The sequence below is a fragment of the Aspergillus puulaauensis genome, chromosome 1 (genome assembly GCF_016861865.1).
Source record: "Aspergillus puulaauensis MK2 DNA, chromosome 1, nearly complete sequence".
Lineage (NCBI taxonomy): Eukaryota > Fungi > Ascomycota > Eurotiomycetes > Eurotiales > Aspergillaceae > Aspergillus > Aspergillus puulaauensis.
Window position 1 is genome coordinate 3,575,896 of NC_054857.1, and position 17,779 is coordinate 3,593,674.

Genomic DNA, 17,779 nt, shown 5'->3' on the forward strand with positions numbered 1-17,779 from the left:
TAACGTCGAGTGACCCAGCTACTAAGGTCTTAGTACCTCACCGGGTGGTTACCGCCATACCCCTGATTCGGCTGGTATCCCCCAAACTGGTTCTGGTTCTGACTCTGGCTTTGACTCTGTTGGTACCCATTCGCATTGTAGTTCAGATGCGAATCATAGCCATGGTTCAGGGTATTGCTCTGCTGCGCATGCGGAGTAGGCACCGCGGGATTCATACTGGTATGAGGAGCCGCGTGGACAACACCAGACTGAGAACGATAGCTAGCAATCTTGAGAGCCGCATAAAACGCGAGGAAGAAAAAGAACCAGACCAGGAACCCACCGGCCTGCTGGCCGTGGACATAGCTGATGTATTTGCTCGAGGTCATGGTTGCGCTTGAGACGAAGAATGCGGATTGGATGTGGATGCCGAGAGAAGCTGCGGAGTAGCCGATGGCGGATAAGGCAAGGATGGGGACCCAGGTTGCGATGGGCTATTTACAAGAATTATTAGTTAGAAATGGAGTCTGAGAAATGTTGTAGGGGAGACGTACCCCTTTGCGGAGATATGCCGGGGCGCTGAAGAGCGCCTTCAGCATGGACGCCGACGCGATGAGGAGTCCGAGGACGGCGAGAGTGTAATATGTCGTCTGGATACCCCGGATCGGATTTTCGAGGTCATAGATCTTGTAAGGATCTGCATCGTCTGAGTACGAGTAGTGGTATGTGGCCGTTATCATGGACAGCAGCGAGACGAGGAGGGCCCCGAGGATGGCAACCCACACGGTCTGGAGAGTCAGGATAGCCGGCTGGACGCGTGCAAAGTCGCTTTGGAGTTTGCGGCAGATTATTGTCATGATCAAGGCCGTCAGAATGAACTGTGACGCGTGAGAGAGCCAGTTGTAGACGATGAGGGCTACGTAATTGTAGGAGGTCCCGGTGCCGCATTGGGTCATCGCCGTGACTATGATATTGGTGAGATGGGTCCTGCGTGTCAATTAGAATGATTCGCATATAGCAATAATACTGCATTGGTAGGCTTACCCTAAGGCGAAGAACATAGAGAAGCCCAGGAAGACGCTGCCGACGACAGGACTTCCTTGTTTCTTGTTCAGACCAAAGCGCCGCGTGGCAGTGAAGAACAAAACCACAGCGACGACAAACCACAGAGCAGCAAAGGCAATGGCGACTCTGGACTGTTCGTCCGAAAAGGCATCGCTATCGCATGATATGCGCGAGCTGCTATAAGATCCACCGCCGCCACCGCGTCGAGGAGCCATGTTGAGTTGAGACTGAAGATGAAACTAAAAAGCTGAAAGCCCTCACTAAGGGTGTATGATTTGAAGAGAAAGAGATAGAAGAATTGGCCAGGAGGGAAAATAAAATGGGAGTGGTGGCGCTCAAATATCCCCTGCGGCTCTTGGACCCTGGCGACAACACGAGATTGCGCCCGCGCAGTCATGCAGTGGCACTGCCTCGACGTGTGATGATGGCCATTTGCTCATTTCAGCCTCAAAGTCGAAAACACGAATGAACACGAGGGCGCGAGCTCCACTGCTCGCGTTGCGAGTTCTGGGCGTCTAAAGGATACGAGCCCACAGCGAATGGCAGCGCGAGAGCTGGCAAGCCCTGCAACTAGCGGGCACCCAGTCGCAACTCGAGTCAAATAGGGGATGATCTCGTGGTTAAAATAGAAGCGTGTCAAAATCAGAAGCCAGGACTCGAAGGAAGGGTGCGGTGAGTCGGTGTCGCTCTGGATGGGTTAAGGTGCTGACTGCGATGGACATTTCTTCCATCCAAAATGATGATATGATGATATTAATGTGCTGACCTCGCGAACGCTGGAGCTGCTTCTTGATCTTCACACACTCAAGGCTTCGGTTGACGCTAAAAGCCCTAGTTGTCTTAGCTGGCAAGGCTGAGTCGAGACCACTATGCATATTCAGCCTTGGCCCAAAAGGGGCTGTGCACAAGTCCTAACTTCATGATGTCGAAGTCAAATAGTATCAGTTTATTCAGTCATGACAGAAGGCAATAAACTGATTTACAAAAAGAATAAGGTCGCTATCGTAATTTTGGACTGACAACTACAAGCCCTAACCAGATCTGCGGATCGGAGACCCAGACGACTCATTCTGATCGCGGGATACTCCATGTTCATGATTAATGACTCACTGGATTCACTCTAAATTATGGAGTAGATTCTACTACAAATGGATGAAATTGTCAAGGATATTGGTGAATTCCAGACCAGCCTCACTGTATCCTGCTGAATGGATATCTAGCTATTCCGAATAATAATTTCCATCTGATTGTAAGTGTTCTCTAGATGTGATGTTTCCTTTAAAAGTTCCATAACCATCAGAAGGAGAAGCGAAATAAAGAAACAAAGTAGAGAATCAGCAAGTTTTGCTCTTCTTCGAAACACCCGACTCGCCCTCACCGTCTTCGTCCTCGGGCAGTCCTCGCTTTGCTGTATCTTCAGTTTCTTCGGTCTTAATTTGTTTACCATCCGTATCTGGAGTTGGATCTTCGGTCTTGCCCTCGTCTGCGGTGTCGTAGGGGATATCAGTAGCAGTATCTTTGCTCTCTGTGTCCTGGGAAACACCCTGCCCAGTTGCATCTTTGCTTGCATAATTGTTGACTTGATTGTTTGTCTCTTCGACCGAGGCCTGATGATCCACGCCTTGAGGGGCATCCTGTCCAGCTGCATCCTCGTTCGCTGTAACCGACCTGACATCCTATAACGATATTAGCATGTAGATCCAGTATAAAGAATAATCCCACATACAGAAACGTTGTCTCTCCCATCTTCAACCTTCACCTCAGAGCTCAACACATCCCCACCCACAGCTCCATCCGAGTCATCGACACCAGAATCCGTGTGAAAAACCGGCGGCGTAGCAGGCTTCACCCGAGGCTTCGTCTTAGGAACCTTAACCCACCAAATCCACCTAAGCAGCTTCCACGCATGAAACACATCATACGGATCAAACGAAATCTCATCTGTTGGTGCGTGAGACACCGACACCCCCACCGATACAGACGCCACCCTCGACCCCGGAAAGAGAACCGGCTTCTCCCTAACGAGTCTCGCGATATACCACAGCGCCGTAAGATGCGGCAGAATCATAGTATTAACTTCCACCTTCCCCTGTACAGGAAGCTGATTCTGCTGGAAAACCTGCCCGCTGAAGGCCGGGTGCTTGTCGTTGGCGAGAATGTGGTGGAGCCCCTGGTTAGAGGCGAGAATCATGAGTTTGGTATGTGTGATTCCGCGCAGATTGGTGGGGAAGTTCTTGCGCTCGCCGGCCCAGGCGTCGAAGATGGGTTTGGCGCTTGGGTCTTTTTGGACGAGGTCCCAGAGTTCTTGTGTTGTTGGGAAGTTGAATATACCGGCTAGGGCGGACATGTTTGTTTGGAGCTTTTCGGCGAAGGAGTGGTCGTAGTTTATATCGGGGATGTTGCAAGGTGTGGTTGTTGGGTTGGTGGGCTTGGGAGACATTTTGGCTTATAGAGTTTTTTTCTGGCAGGGGTTAGTTGGTGAAGAAGATCGAAAGGTTGTCTTACTATTGGAAGAGTAGTTGGAATAGAGAGTTGGAATAGAGAGTTGGAATAGAGAGTTGGAATAGAGAGTTGGAATAGAGAGTTGGAATAGAGAGTTGGAATAGAGAGTTGGAATAGAGAGTTGGAATAGAGAGTTGGAATAGAGAGTTGGAATAGAGAGTTGGAATAGAGAGTTGGAATAGAGAGTTGGAATAGAGAGCTGGAATAGAGAGTTGGAATAGAGAGCTGGAATAGAGAGTTGGAAGTAGAGAACTGAAAGTAAATATGAGTAGCTGAAGATGTAAATGCTTAGAGTAGTGAGATTTGTTAAGATAGAAGAAAGAAGAGCTCTAGATCGCACTTTATAGTGGAGATGTCTGCAGCCAGAACGTAGAGTAAGTGAAAGCGGAGAAGGAAAGGAAAGAAGGAAAGAAGCAGAGCAACGGCAATATAATGAGGCGAGGAAATGTAAGAGGTGATGATAGAGAAACTGAGACTAGAAACAAGATCTGTATAATATCTCACTTTAAAATGGCAAGCTAACTCAGATGTATCTATATATCGTACACTGGGGTGAATGTGAGGCAAATGTAAGGTCAATGCTCTCAATATAAGCGGCATTCTTATAGTAAGTCTGATTGCGTCAATGCAAATTCTGAACTCGTATATACGTGTTATGTCGCAGAACAACGGCAGTCTTCGCTCAGTTGACGATTATCTGATATCAGTGTCTGCTAGAAACACCACTAACGCTTGGCTTCATTTCACTTCTTCCACAGATATGTATTCTTGAACCTGGATAAGCCAGCCACAACTAGCGGAGGGTCCTCGTTACGTGTTCAGTGGGAATATCAATCTTGCCAGGCAGGTCATTTGGTGCTTTGGCCTCGCATCACTCTCGACGGCCATCATGACATTAGGTCGGCAGATGTGTGCAACCTGATCAAACCCGTCAGGGCTCGATGAACCTGTCCAGAACGTCCTGGAATAGGGAATCGCCTTGGACCGGATCCCAGCCCGGTGCACGATTTGTTCTGCTCCGACTGGCAAACTACGAGGAGACTGTATCGCAGCTATCTCTGTTTCCAACAAGTTATTCCTTTTACAAGAGGAGAATAGCTAACGAGTTTCTAGGGTAGTGGTGCTATCCGCCATTTGATAAAGAAAGAGACACCTAGATGAATCGGAAAATTGGTGTAATTTCTTTGACTGATACGCGGAAGTATAAAGGGAAGTTAACCCCTGTTCCATTCCATATTTCGATCAAAGAGAGAAATGAAACAGAAGACATTTTGCAGCGCTTTGGATGGCTCCAAGCCTCTTAGTGTCTTTAATTATTTATAGAAACTTATCTAGAAGAGCGATATGCATTTAAGACACAACCAAGACCCTAATCAAATTATTTCTTCATACTTTACGCAACTTGATATAAACCAGCTTTTGCACTACAAAGTGATTCAACTTCAGCTCAGAACATAACTACCCACTATCTACCTACTACCACTACAATCATAAATCATGTCCTCCAACGAACAATTATACCTCAGACACTCGATCTCGGGCACCATACGCCTAATCCAACGTCCAGGCACCCCCACCGAACTAGTCGTCATCAGCGTGGACCAAAAGACAATCAAGCAGATCGTCAGGGCTTCGGAAGGCGTGCTGTTTGTTTCCGGAAACTTGGGACCCAATGACAGTGCCTACTCTTTTAAGAAAAAGTCGCATGTCTTCTTTCATTACCGGGATGGATCGAAGGAGCCCAAGGACTGGAAGGCCGGAGATGAAGTCGAGGTGGAAACTGACGTTACTGTTGCTTACGCGCTGCTCAATGAAACAGCATTGATTAAGGGATTCTGGGAGGGTCGTCCCAGTCATTAGGGATTTAGGGGAGTGTTTGGTGTGCTTGTTTGACTATCTGTATTTACAAAATAATTAAAAAGGAATACTGTATTTATTAAATTCAAAAGAAGCCCTTGAACGACTTGAATGGATACTAATCGATATCTCGTTTCAGGACTATCTGGAGATTTTTGATTCTGCATATCTATATCCACAATATGTTAACATAGAAGCAGTATACAAAGATGGCTAAATACCAGTTGGTATTTATACGGTCGAAGGAGATTTAATACACTTTAACAGCACAATTAATATAACAGACACAATAGCAGTAACCCTTAAATCACAGAAACCCCCCTAATAAACACTATCCCATCACTCAGCGAACACTCAACCTCCAACCTAGTGTACATCGCAACCTCATCCCCAGCCCTCCAATCCGTCATCATATCTCCACCTTGCCCTAGCTCCATTGCGGGAAAAACATGGGCAACTATTTCCTCAGACGCCGGGTACACATGCCAACCACTCTGTGGTAGATACCCTTTTAAAACCAACTGCGACTTCACCTCTTGATTGATATTTTGGATTGTCGGGTTGTCTGCGCGGATGCTGATTTTGCCGCCCAAGTGGCTTCCTGTAGGGCTGAGGATGGTGCCTGTTAGGGATAGTCGGATGGTTACTGTTTGCTGGTTAGGCATTGTGTCTTGAAGAGGTTGATGGTGTACTAGTTGTGTAGTTATTAGAGACATAAGGGTCGTGTTTTATGTAGACTGCGAAGGCATTGTCTTTTAAAGAGCGTCGTCTTTGTAGACGCCTGTTTGAGAATGTTGCAGATCAACAATGAGACTTCAAACATCTTGAATGTAGAGCAAAGATGAATGCAGTTTTAAGGGATAAAGCCATAAGCGAATAGATAATATATTTATAAATTGCGCACAAGCCTTTTAACAACCCAGAATAGCTTTCTCTCTCTATCCCCTTCCAGACACGACAATCCCTGATTGCTACCACAATCAAAGTACCTAGAGCGCAGCCATGTTGCAAGAGGGCACCGGAAAGCTAACTCTCGATACTTATCTATGGGGCACCATACTCGGTATGGAACTGGTGGATGGAAAAGTCACCTTCCGCCTAAGTAGCTACACCGTCAAGAGGGTAGTTGACAGTGTGAAGTGGGAGCTAATCTGTAGTGGTTATATGCCTGAGGATGGCTGCGTGTACACCGCCACCAAGGATATGGTTACAGATGTTTTGGCTTCCCCTAAGTGTGTTGAGATGTGGGAGGTTCGGGGATAAAGGTAAGCTGTCTGCTGACTGGGAGGTAGTGTATACGCTTGGTGGTGGAGAGGTGCTTATTCAGGGTATCTACTAGCCTGACTAGGTGGTTTATATTGGCATTAATTGGATGTGCTTATTGATGTTGATGTCAGTTAGTCCTTATAATGTGCTGATTAGACGATAAGATGTATGGTTTGAGGAATTAAGTCAAAATATCTTTTTTGAGCCTATATCTGGAACTAATACTAGAAAACGCCTCTAGCAGCAGACTGTAAATAGTCCCCTAGCAAGGGAAAGTACACTTAGTGGTGGCTCCATCGCCAGCAATGCCAGCCCACTTGTCCTTGTCGCAACCATCCTCGTTAAAGTCGCGGTGCTCGGCGCCGTAATCCACGTATCCATCGGAGAATTCGGAGTTAGTGTGGACGCTGTAAATTGTTAGCCCTACTTGTCTTCCCATCTCCTATTGTGAACGGAATATGCAGTGCAGTGTGCTATAATAGGCCAGGGCTAATGTCACGTACCAAATGGTGTTCGCAAGCTTCGAAGTGTAGCAGCGAGAGCTGCTGACTTCGTTGCAGGCCTCTGAGAGAATCTCTGTCTCGCCGTTGCCGTAGTCAACTTCTGCGCTGCAGGTGTGGGTGTTGTCACCTCCGGCGATGGGGTTCTGGATGGAGCAAAGTTAAATCGAGTTATCAAAGGAAATAGAGCATGGGCCATGTATACCTGAGTTCTGGTGAAGCTCAAGGAAAAGGAGCAGTCGGCGAGGACGCTAGGTGCCAGAGCCATGAGGGCGGCGAAGATGGGGATTTGCTTGGAGAGGATCATTTTGATGAGGTTTTGGAAGTTATCTGAAGAATGATGGATGGGCTGTCTGATTGTCTGTTGGCTTGACTGAATCAAAGGGGTTCCAGCGGCGTCTTTATACCTCAAGGCATCGTATATTTACCCCCCCCCAGGACATTCCCTAGGAACGGAACTTGACCGACGGTAAGCATACTCCCTCGTCCAGAACCAGACAGGCTATAATCGTTGCATCATTCGAGTAAGGATCTCGGGCCGAGACAGTACTTGACTTTCTGCCTCCAGGCTGACTCCCAATGCTTCGCTACGGGTCTCCCAATCTTCATCCAACTCCTTGGAGCGTGGCTGAAAGATTGCGGAGGCAACACATCCCGGCGATCCGTGGCCATTCTAACGGCCCCCAAGGATCGCCGGTACAACGGCGTCATGATTTGACGGATCGATCTGCCAAGATATTTGTCTGAGGAAGATATGCAGACTGGGCCAAAACCGCCGGGTAACCAAGGCTCGTGCCACATGAACCGGCTCTAAACAGGGTTCCAGGCGGACCAGACCGACAACAGACGGCCAACCTGCCATGTTCCCATGAGTCCGTGACTCTGCATAATCTGCGTAATGGATCCCACTACCACAAGACTAAGGAAAAGCTCATAACCTTGCAATCTTCCAACCCCCAGACTCAGTCGCCGCCCGGGATCGCCGGGAATGGCTCCTCGTGCCTGTCCAGCGGGGAAGTGGAGTTGTGGCGTCTCGTTCAGGAACCGGTAGTGGTATACATCCCCAAATTTTACAGAGTAGCTCATGAAGAGCTACCCGGCTAGCCCTGGTTTCTGTCGTCAAATTGTCCCAGTTGGGCTGTGGTTGAGGGAAGTGCAAGACTTCGCTGTCTCTGGAGAACTCCGCGGCCGTCAGGTGATCTGTATGACGACATGAGAAGCAGGAACTGAACCTTCCATTCCATTGGAAGCGAACTCAACGTGCAACGATCTCCACTCATCTTATCCCCGAAAGCCCGAAGCACCCACTGCTGAATGCTTAGTGCTGAGTGCTGAGTACTGGGACGGGCTCCACTGCCTGTCGAAATGGCATCCTTCAGGCTGATGTCTCTACCCCCCGAACTTCACATTCTGGTATCCTCCCACCTCGAATTCCCAGACTACATCAACCTGAAACGCAGCTGCGTCTACTTCTACAATCTAATCCCAGACCTGAGTCACACCGAGCTTCTCGAAGCAGAAACAACCGAGTTTGCCGTTTCAAAGGATCTCTATGCATGCCGCTACTGTCGGCGTCTCCGACCGGCCAGGCATTTCGCGGACCGCATGCTATGCAGGGGACGCGGGCGGCGCGGCCAGGATGCACGCCGCCGCTTCTGCATCCAGTGCGGATTGGCGCCCAGGGGGGAATGGGGGGAGGCAAGGTATGGCCGTGGGGCGGAGATCTGGATCCAGGGTGTTTTATATGTTGTGTGTAAAGACTGCAGGCGCTTCGCACAAGGGAGACCGGGATTAGATACCCCGAGATGCTGGTGGTGCTGGGAGAAAGGATTCTGTAGACCGCGACCATGCGGTTAGGTCTTTTTGAGTTGATCGGCGATTGGATATGATGATATGATGATACCCAGATTGTGCATTGATCTAGTCAGTCTAAAATGAACTAATTTGCCAGTGACGCTCTTGTTCATCCAAAACGAGCCTGTGCCGGTTCGGGCTTGTTGCCGAGGACCTCGTCTATCTCGGCCAGCACTTCTGGCGTGAGAAGTGGTAGCACCTTGAGACTCTCGACGTTGTCCACGATCTGCTCGGGGCGGGAAGCTCCAGTGATGATGGAGCTGACGTTTTCGTTCTTGATGCACCACGCAAGGGCGAGGTGGGATTGTTTGACGCCGAGCTTATCGGCCACGCCCTATGTGCCTATTAGAGAACGTAACAAGGTATGGAATAAGGTCCATACCTTGACAGCGCCAAGCTGTCGAATAACCTTGGCAGTTTCCTCCCCTTGCCACGAATCCCGCACACCAACCGAGTACTTGTCCTTGCTCTCCGCAAACCGCGATCCAGGAGGAGGCTTCTCCAACGCATCATTATACTTGCCGCTCAACCGACCTCCCTTCAGCGGCGAGAAGGTCGTCAACCCAAGACCAACCCGCGAGTAAAGTCGCTGGAACTGCCCCTCGACCTTCTCCCGATCAAGCAAGTTGTACAGCGGCTGTTCAACAATCGGCGCAATCAAGCCCAGGGACTTTGCGATTCCAGCCGCCTCGCTAATCTCGTCTGCAGACCACTCGGATGTACCCCAATAGAACGCCCACCCTTTCTCAATAACAAAGTTGAACGCCCGCACAACCTCCTCCATCGGTGTCAGACGATCTGGTCGGTGGGCGTAGATGATATCGACGTACTCCAGCTGTAGGCGCTCCAGCGACGCCCGCGTACCCTCGACAATGTGCTTGCGCGAAAGTCCGACATTATTCACACCGACCTCTCCGTGCGCGCGGCCAAAGTTGAGCTATACAAGTAAAGGTCAAGTCAGTTGGCAGAAGCGTAGGAATGAGGGATTACGGCGATATCCCACCTTGGTGCTAATAACGAGGTCGTTCCTCTTCCAGCCAGTCTTCTTCAGGACTTTGCCCATGACAACCTCGGACTCTCCACCCGCGTACCCCTCTGCGGTGTCGAAGAAGTTGATCCCGAGATCATACGCCTGCCGCATGCACGCTTCGGTGCCCTCTGCATAGTGAATTTAGTATTAGTCTCGACGAATTATCACTTTGTGAACAGTACCTTCCGCGACATCACCACCGAACCTAACCAACTCGGTCAGTCAAGCTCCAAACGCTTAAGGGGGGAATAACTAGCTGGACTCACGTAATCCATCCTCCCAAGCTGATCACCGAAACGTGCAGGCCGGAATTGCCCAGCCTGCGATAAATCATGTCAGAGTTAGGCATTATGTCTCGAGAGATGAGGTTGATGAGAAAGCGAAGTTGGAGTTGCTGCTTTGTTGTCGGGTTACATCGAGTGAGGGGCAGCCCACTCTCGTTTTATTTCCCCGCGATCCTGTCATTCTGGACGGTAAACGCACCATCCCAGTCTCCAGCTGGTTACGCAACAAAGTTCATACTACCGGATAATTGATAACAGTGCCCAATCATCTGTCAGCAGTTGAGGATAAACGAGACCCCGCCCGCATAACTATCTGGATAAATATGCGGGGTCCCAAACGGACAAGGCACTGGACCCGTCCTCCTTTAATTCATGCTAGGAGGGCGCATATAACAGAGCAGTAGTAGGAGTAACCGTGAAGCTTGGCTCTAGCAGGACAGTATAAGAATTCTCAGAGAAGTTAGGTAAACTTTGTTTGTTTATTCATGTTTAGATAAGTTCTAGGAATCGGTGTTTGGAAAATATATATAACGGATAATTTGTAGCATAGAGGACATGGTTAAGATATTATAAAAGACTAAGTAGAATCTATATATACTAACATCGTGCCTGAAGTATTATTATGACTGCTAGAAGTGTCTTTGAAAGACTATTGCCCACGTAGACCAAAGTAACACCCATATACCACTATTGGTTGATATATCCGAAGTCGGGATAAGAAGTGCCCAAACACCCTAACACTACGTATTGCCGGCGCTAATCGTGCCGGTGATATTCCTAGCTGTCCTCCCCATCGTCCCAGCCGCTCGGGCTTCCGATCTTTGACATTTGAAAGCCAGTCGCGCGAATCACAACACCCGCAGCTGTGATTTACCTGCAGGAACCCCGTGCAGGTGCACACCTCAGCCCCCATCTTGTAGATCACCCCCATCTTGCATATCAATCTGATATCGTAATGGATATCAGAGATCTGGGAATGCAACTCGCGGGTTTCAAATGACTAGCTGACGGCCAATAGGCTGCATCCTGTTTGTGGTCCTCGGGGTGGGAAAGATGGCCACGCCCAGTCTAGAAGCTGAAGATCGGATATTCAAGGACCCAAGTTGGGGGCGTCAATGCAGGTGACAGGAGGTGCTTCTTAATCAGGGATAGAGACAGCCTGGTTTATTGGAACTTTGGTAACGCCGTGGGGGATAGCCAGAGACATTCGCTGGACACTGGACTTTTGTCCCTAACACCGTATACTCCATATCTAGATCTTGGTATCTCGGATCTACCCTCTTTCGGAGATCAATTCGCGAATGGGGGATGATAGACACCACTGTCTGGCTATCACTGGTCCAGACAGCGATCCCTCATGGCGAAAAGTGTATCGCACACTGACATGAGGGGGAACCAGAAAGAATTCCAGATATGTTCAAAAGGCAGTACCAGGTGAAGCAAAACCAAGAAGCTCAAAGTCAATTATGCGTGTTAGACCCACAAAGCATTCCCGGCATGAAACTGACAGTGTCACTCACAGGGTCCGGCTGGGATCGTTCCGATGCCAACCGCCAAGCACTGAAGACCTTCGAATGCCTGCGAGATCGGATCTTTCAGCATCATTGAGGGTACATCAAAGTCAAAACTGGAAATGCCTCGGATTGCCTTACAAGCTGAAATGATGCCGAGTCCGCACAACCTGCCGATCTTACGCGCGGATTGGAAGTATTTGGCCGATGCTGTCGGCCTGCAGTGGAGCAAAGTGGGATGCATGATGATTTTTTTACGAGAGACACGAGTTTAGCGCGCGAGAACTCTTCAGGGACAGCCCTGGAACTCAGGAGAACCGGCCCATGCGTGATCCCCGCGGATCACTGCTGTTCTGGGGAAGGCCTGCCAAACGAGTTTTGTGTGTTTTGTCTGTGAAATTCAGACCTCGCTGGAAATTTACCAAAGTTACCGTACACTCGTGACAGTCCGTTTCAGCTGGTGGGCATTCCTGCAGGCATTGTCGTATTTTTGGGTCGTGGCAGCTTCACAATCATCGTTCCAGGCGTCAATGTGCCAAGGTTGCCCAGTAGTTGGACTGTTTGAATATCCTGACACCTCATGATCAGCTATGCGGCATAGCTAAAGGCCGAGGCCGCCTCGGTCCTACTGACTTGCTGCTACCATCTGGAAAACAAGAATGGCGTCCTCGTTCCCCGATAAGCTCCCCTTGATCCGCCTACCGGAGCCATACAAGACAACCTACAGGCTGCAGGTTGTGTCTGTTCAGCATGGAGTCCGCAAGCTCCAACTGCGACGCTCCCCACGCTTGGATGATTGCATGCCCCCTCCAGAACCCTTGCACCGTGATTCCTTCCACTTCACCGACCTGAGAGAGCCCGACCCATTTGCAACACCGCACGAGGCTAATAATTCAGCCTGGGCACGGGCGCAAAGAAGCCCCGTTACATACTGGATATGGGAAGGAAAGGAGCCGCCCTCTGTCGGGCAGATCTGGAATGTGGTCCACGCCCTGTTTACCCTGCGCACGGAGTTTGAGATATTTCGCGCTGTGCTTTCTGGCAAAGGAAAGGAAGTCCTAGCGAAGGAGTTACAAGCTGTCGGGCTTGCGACTGCGCATCCTGCCCCCTCAGCTCCTGCCGGTCACTCCATCCCGCCAAATGCAGACGTCCCTGATCAGCTCGTCATCTATCGCAGCACATTCTGGCAAGGCGCGGGATCCCCGTTCGGGTCAAGGCCAGTATGGGTGTGCGACGCTGAGATATACAACTCGCTTCGACGACCGTTGACTTCATTCCCGCTCCATCCCGTTCAGCATACCTGGACACCCGAATTGTCCAACGTCAGCGTTCACGCCCTCCACCCCATTCGACCGCGGAAGCCTACGCCGGGGTCAAGAATGTACAGCCGGTACATACCGCAGCTAGATGAGTTCTTTTCGCTCTGGGCGTTGGATTATCGAAACGACGAACACCTGCAGCTGTTTCACACATGGCAAAATGATCCCCGCGTGGCGAAAGGTTGGCATGTTACGGGGACACTCGACGAGCACAGGGAGTATCTTCGCAGGGTTGAAGAAGATCCACACCAGATTGCCGTGCTGGCTAAATTCAACAACATCTTCTTTTCCTACCATCAGATATACTGGGCTAAGGTACTTCTCTCCCTTCGCATTAATACTCGATAGTCTAATCCACGTCGCAGGAAAACAGCATCGGAGCACACTACAACGCCGACGACTGGGATCGCGGACGGCATTCACTAGTTGGAGATGTTCGGTTCCGTGGCCAGCATCGGGTCATAGTATGGTGGTGTAGCATCATGCATTATATGTTCCTGGATGAGCCGCGGACAGGGTATATCGTCGGCGAGCCGGACTTCACGAACCTCACCGTGCTGGCGTACGATCACGCTACCGGGTTCAGTCTTGAGAAGCTCATCGACCTGCCATACAAGCGGTCTGCGCTGGTAAAGTGCAGCCGAGAGAAGTATTTTCATATTTCCCCGTTCCGCTTTGACGGTTCTGACCACCTCGAGCGTGACCCATATCGCGCTTTGAAGCTCTAGTTATATCATAACTACCCAATACCCAAGCATTAATACTGTTTTTCCATATTCCACTTAGAGCATAGTCAGTTATACGGGAGAGTAATTGAGTTCTGGCCAGCTTGCATGTGAAAGGGGGGCCTCGCCTATGCCAATGTCTCGTAATTATGAGTGGAGCTGACGCACAAACCTTGGGCTGTCATGCACTGCAACCTTTTTGTTATTTATCTGATGGACCCCCACCAGCAGTCTGGCCAAACAGGCCCACGTCTTCGTCGAGAATAATTTCACCATTGGCTGCCGGTGCCGACACCGGATGCTAGACCTTGATTTTTTTTTCCCCCTTCTGGTGGGACTCGGGAATTGTAGTGGGTGACATGGATTGGTAAATCAGATTGTGCAGGTAGTTTTTCACAGACCCACATCAGATTAGATAATCATCTAATCTGATTGATAACATAACTCTAACCGATTTTCGCTTAAAATCGTATTCCTCAGAAAAACAAAAATACTGAAAATGAGCTGAGCGGAATGGAATGCAGAATAGTAGTAAACCTTTCACAATAAACTGGGTATAAACCACTCGCTAACAATCTAAACATACAATAGAAAACAAAACAAAAAAAAAAAAAATCTATCACAGACCAAAACCAAATCTCAAGCAGTCGTAGTAGTATCCGTAATCGCCTTCATCTTCCGACGCTCCAAAACCCCCGCCGCAATTTTCCGCAAGTCCACCTTACGCACTTTCCCGCTTCCAGTTACAGGAACCGTGCGATCCACTCCCTCCTCGCCAAACACGAAGACGTGCTGCGGCGCCTTGTGTCTACCCAGTGTCTCGCGCGTCCAGCCCCGTAGCTCGTCGTCAGTCGGCCTGGTCGCGCCCTCCGCCAGGGAGATGAAGGCCCCCACGACCTCACCGTATTTCTGGTCTGGGATGCCGATGACGGATGCGACGGAGATGGAGGGGTGGCTGGAGAGACGCTCTTCGATTTCGAGTGGGTAGATGTTTTCGCCGCCTGGGTTACGATACAACGGATTAGCATTTTGACAAACTTGTATGTAATAAAAAAAAAGAAAAGAAACGAAAAGAATGGTAAATACGCACCACGAATAATAATATCCTTAAACCGCCCCGTAATACTGCACCGACCCTCGGGGGTAAAAACCGCCTCGTCACCGGTCTTCAGCCAGACCGTGCCGTCTTCATCCGTGACGAGGGTCTCGGCCGTCTTTGCGGGATTGTTCCAGTACCCCTTTGTCAATTGGTACCCGGCCATGCAGAGCTCGCCGCGGTGGCCGACGGGGACGATTGCGCCGTTGGCGTCGACGACCTTGGCTTTTGCGTGTGGCATGACCTTTCCAACTGTTTGGAGGCGTGTCTCGATTGAGTCCGTTGTGACGGCGTTGAAGCACGTCGGGGATGCTTCTGTTAGGCCTGTTGGATTCAGTGTAGTTAGCAACGTAATTCCAGTGGGGATAGTGTTGAACAAAGGTCATGGCAGAGTAAGGTATGGGGGGATTACCGTAGGAGCTGGTATACTGCCTCATGTTGAGTTCTTCGAAGAGCCGCTTCATGAGTGGACGGGGCACTGGTGCGCCGGCAATGATGCCCGTGCGCAGGTTACTGCAGTCGAAGTTCTCGGGCTTGTCGAAGCTGAGGATCGCCTCGAACATGGTGGGGACGCCATGCAGGGCAGTACACTTCTCGTCAGAGATGGCATGGAGCGTTGCGAGCGGGTCGAAGGTCTCGGCGGGGAAGACGATCTTCGAGCCATGCGTGACGACAGCCAGCATGCCGAGGACGAGCCCGAAGCAGTGGAAGAGCGGGGGAGGGCAGCACAGAATGTCGAATGAGGTGAGGCTCATGCGATCGCCGATGAAGCGGGAGTTGTTGACAAGGTTGCTGCCGGGGGTTGTCAGTATAGACGTTTAGAAGTGGATCGGGGTATTCCGTACTGGTGCGTGAGCATGGCGGCCTTGGGGCTTCCAGTTGAACCGCTGGTGAACTGCAGATTGCATACATCTTCTGGTTGTAGTTCGGCTTCGCGAGCGGGCAGGGCATTGCTGGAGAGAGGGAGACCACGCTCGACAACCTGTGCGTAGGTGGTAAAGTCTTTGTATTCGCCGCGGAGCACGACGATCTCCTCAAGAGCGTTGGATGTGCCAGCCTCTTTAGGGTGAGAGCCGAGCTTCTCGAGAACTTCTTCTAGGGAGTGACGGTGGATGCGGGGGGTCAGGAAAAGCAATCGGACATCTGTGCCAGTAGTTAAGCTTATCAGAATTGGCCAGATCTTCAGTTGATATTTCCAGTTTCGTGTGCATACCAGTATGGTCGAGTGCATAGTAGAGCTCCGACGGGGTATAAGTATTATTCAAAACGACGAGAATGGCACCGACGCGAGCAGCAGCGAAGAAAATCGAAATGTACTGCTCGCAATTGCCAGCCATAATTCCAACCCGGTCTCCCTTCTTGATGCCCATCGCCAGCATTCCCCGGGCCACCCGATCGGCCTCGTCGTTCAAATCTGCATACGTCCACCGAGTCCCGGTCCAGGGGAAGACAAGACACTCGTAGTCGCCATACTGAAGGCTCTGCAGAGTCAAAAGCTCACCCAAAGTGACATCCAACAACTCCGGCTCTGTTGGCCCGTAAACAACCGAGAGTTGCTGGGTGGCCTGCGTGGGCTGCAGGTGGGAGAGAGTCTGCTGGAGCCGGTGTACAGCGGCCATTGTGCTTGCTTGGCTTGCGTAGATACGTTTCTCTGGCAGTTGGGAGTAAAGCCCTATGCAGATCCGGGAGAGCAGGCGGGCAGGGCTGATTAAATACAGATCCAGTGTCCCGGATCAAATGGAATCAGGCTACCTCGGATTCTGACAAGCCCTTTGTTCTTCTCTTGCTCAGTTTAAGCGAGTCAGCGATTCAGCGGCCAGGAATGGGGACAAATCTAGCGTGAGGTACCTGGCCAGTGGGCACTTGTCCACTCCAGCTTGTCTCACTCTTCACTGTCCAGCGGCTCCAGCCCCATGAGTTGGTGTGGTATCCACTTTTCCGCACAGTTGGAGGAGGCGAGTGGCATTGGACGGTTTCCTCATTAACGGCGCACAATAATCTCCATATCAGATCGAGCACGCTGACGGTCTGGGCTTTGGCCTGGTGGTTTAGCGAGCCAGCTAGACTGACTCGCGCTATTTTGTTACTGCGGGCCTGATCCTGGTAGGGGCATCGATTGGTTGACCAGGGCAAGGGTTTGATCTGATAAGAGACGGCGGCCTTGGTGGGCAGTAGTATTGGCTAGGATCGGGTTGGAGAATACCGGAAATTGGAGGATTTGGGGTTATAAGTGGCGGTCGTTAGTTTTGGCAATTGGAGATGTTAAGGAGTGCTCCTTTAATCAAGCGATACTACATCCTATATATGCCAGGAATGCTACTTCACACTAGGAATCAAAGAATACCAAGAGGGAATAGATACACCAAAGTCCCAGTATATCTGAGCAGATCAGCAGAGTCGGCTATCTAGCTGCAAGCTTTCTACGTGGCAGACATATGATGATTCTACGTAGAGATGCAGAAGGTTCACAGCCAGCAAGAAGCCGTAGCTTCCGAGACATAGTGGCCACCTAGCCATGGAATCTGAACTTATGAATAATAAGTATGGGTCGACTTCAACATCCTGTTGTACTGCCTCGGATGTCTGGATTCACTCCACTACGGATCAGATAAATATTTTGGCGGGCCGCAGCCTAAGCTTCAGCGGGTAACGGCCAATGGCCTCATTTTAGAACATTATGCAAGTTTCTGCACATTGACGGGGATGGAATCATGGAAAGGACCTCGGAGTAAACGACAGCTCGGAATAATTGCGACAACATCCACTGTTGCACTGGCCGACCCGCTGTCCA

At 50.2% G+C, this 17,779-nt stretch overlaps 7 protein-coding genes across 7 annotated transcripts; 2 read left to right on the plus strand and 5 right to left on the minus strand.

The window, feature by feature from the left end:
• Window positions 1-29: 29 nt before the first annotated feature.
• APUU_11413A (uncharacterized protein) lies at window positions 30-1,259 on the minus strand (the record flags this gene model as incomplete). The annotated part of the gene is made up of 3 exons (XM_041697501.1): window positions 30-473; window positions 534-966; window positions 1,024-1,259. 3 exons carry the CDS (start codon window positions 1,257-1,259, stop codon window positions 30-32), a joined length of 1,113 nt encoding a protein of 370 aa, XP_041550779.1.
• Window positions 1,260-2,378: 1,119 nt separating this feature from the next.
• APUU_11414A (uncharacterized protein) lies at window positions 2,379-3,484 on the minus strand (the record flags this gene model as incomplete). Its single annotated transcript, XM_041697502.1, has 2 exons — window positions 2,379-2,720; window positions 2,771-3,484. The coding sequence occupies 2 exons, from the start codon at window positions 3,482-3,484 to the stop codon at window positions 2,379-2,381; spliced, it is 1,056 nt and encodes a 351-aa protein (XP_041550780.1).
• A 1,559-nt stretch (window positions 3,485-5,043) lies between these two features.
• APUU_11415S (uncharacterized protein) lies at window positions 5,044-5,406 on the plus strand (the record flags this gene model as incomplete). Its single annotated transcript, XM_041697503.1, has 1 exon — window positions 5,044-5,406. One exon carries the CDS (start codon window positions 5,044-5,046, stop codon window positions 5,404-5,406), a length of 363 nt encoding a protein of 120 aa, XP_041550781.1.
• Window positions 5,407-6,931: 1,525 nt separating this feature from the next.
• Window positions 6,932-7,476, minus strand: APUU_11416A (uncharacterized protein; the record flags this gene model as incomplete). The annotated part of the gene is made up of 3 exons (XM_041697504.1): window positions 6,932-7,076; window positions 7,173-7,315; window positions 7,375-7,476. 3 exons carry the CDS (start codon window positions 7,474-7,476, stop codon window positions 6,932-6,934), a joined length of 390 nt encoding a protein of 129 aa, XP_041550782.1.
• A 1,656-nt stretch (window positions 7,477-9,132) lies between these two features.
• On the minus strand, window positions 9,133-10,402 carry APUU_11417A (uncharacterized protein; the record flags this gene model as incomplete). The annotated part of the gene is made up of 5 exons (XM_041697505.1): window positions 9,133-9,357; window positions 9,406-9,960; window positions 10,027-10,181; window positions 10,236-10,258; window positions 10,320-10,402. 5 exons carry the CDS (start codon window positions 10,400-10,402, stop codon window positions 9,133-9,135), a joined length of 1,041 nt encoding a protein of 346 aa, XP_041550783.1.
• Window positions 10,403-12,507: 2,105 nt separating this feature from the next.
• Window positions 12,508-13,895, plus strand: APUU_11418S (GNAT family N-acetyltransferase; the record flags this gene model as incomplete). Its single annotated transcript, XM_041697506.1, has 2 exons — window positions 12,508-13,482; window positions 13,533-13,895. The coding sequence occupies 2 exons, from the start codon at window positions 12,508-12,510 to the stop codon at window positions 13,893-13,895; spliced, it is 1,338 nt and encodes a 445-aa protein (XP_041550784.1).
• A 636-nt stretch (window positions 13,896-14,531) lies between these two features.
• sidI (putative long-chain-fatty-acid-CoA ligase) lies at window positions 14,532-16,607 on the minus strand (the record flags this gene model as incomplete). Its single annotated transcript, XM_041697507.1, has 5 exons — window positions 14,532-14,893; window positions 14,983-15,312; window positions 15,401-15,780; window positions 15,834-16,131; window positions 16,202-16,607. The coding sequence occupies 5 exons, from the start codon at window positions 16,605-16,607 to the stop codon at window positions 14,532-14,534; spliced, it is 1,776 nt and encodes a 591-aa protein (XP_041550785.1).
• Window positions 16,608-17,779: the final 1,172 nt, after the last annotated feature.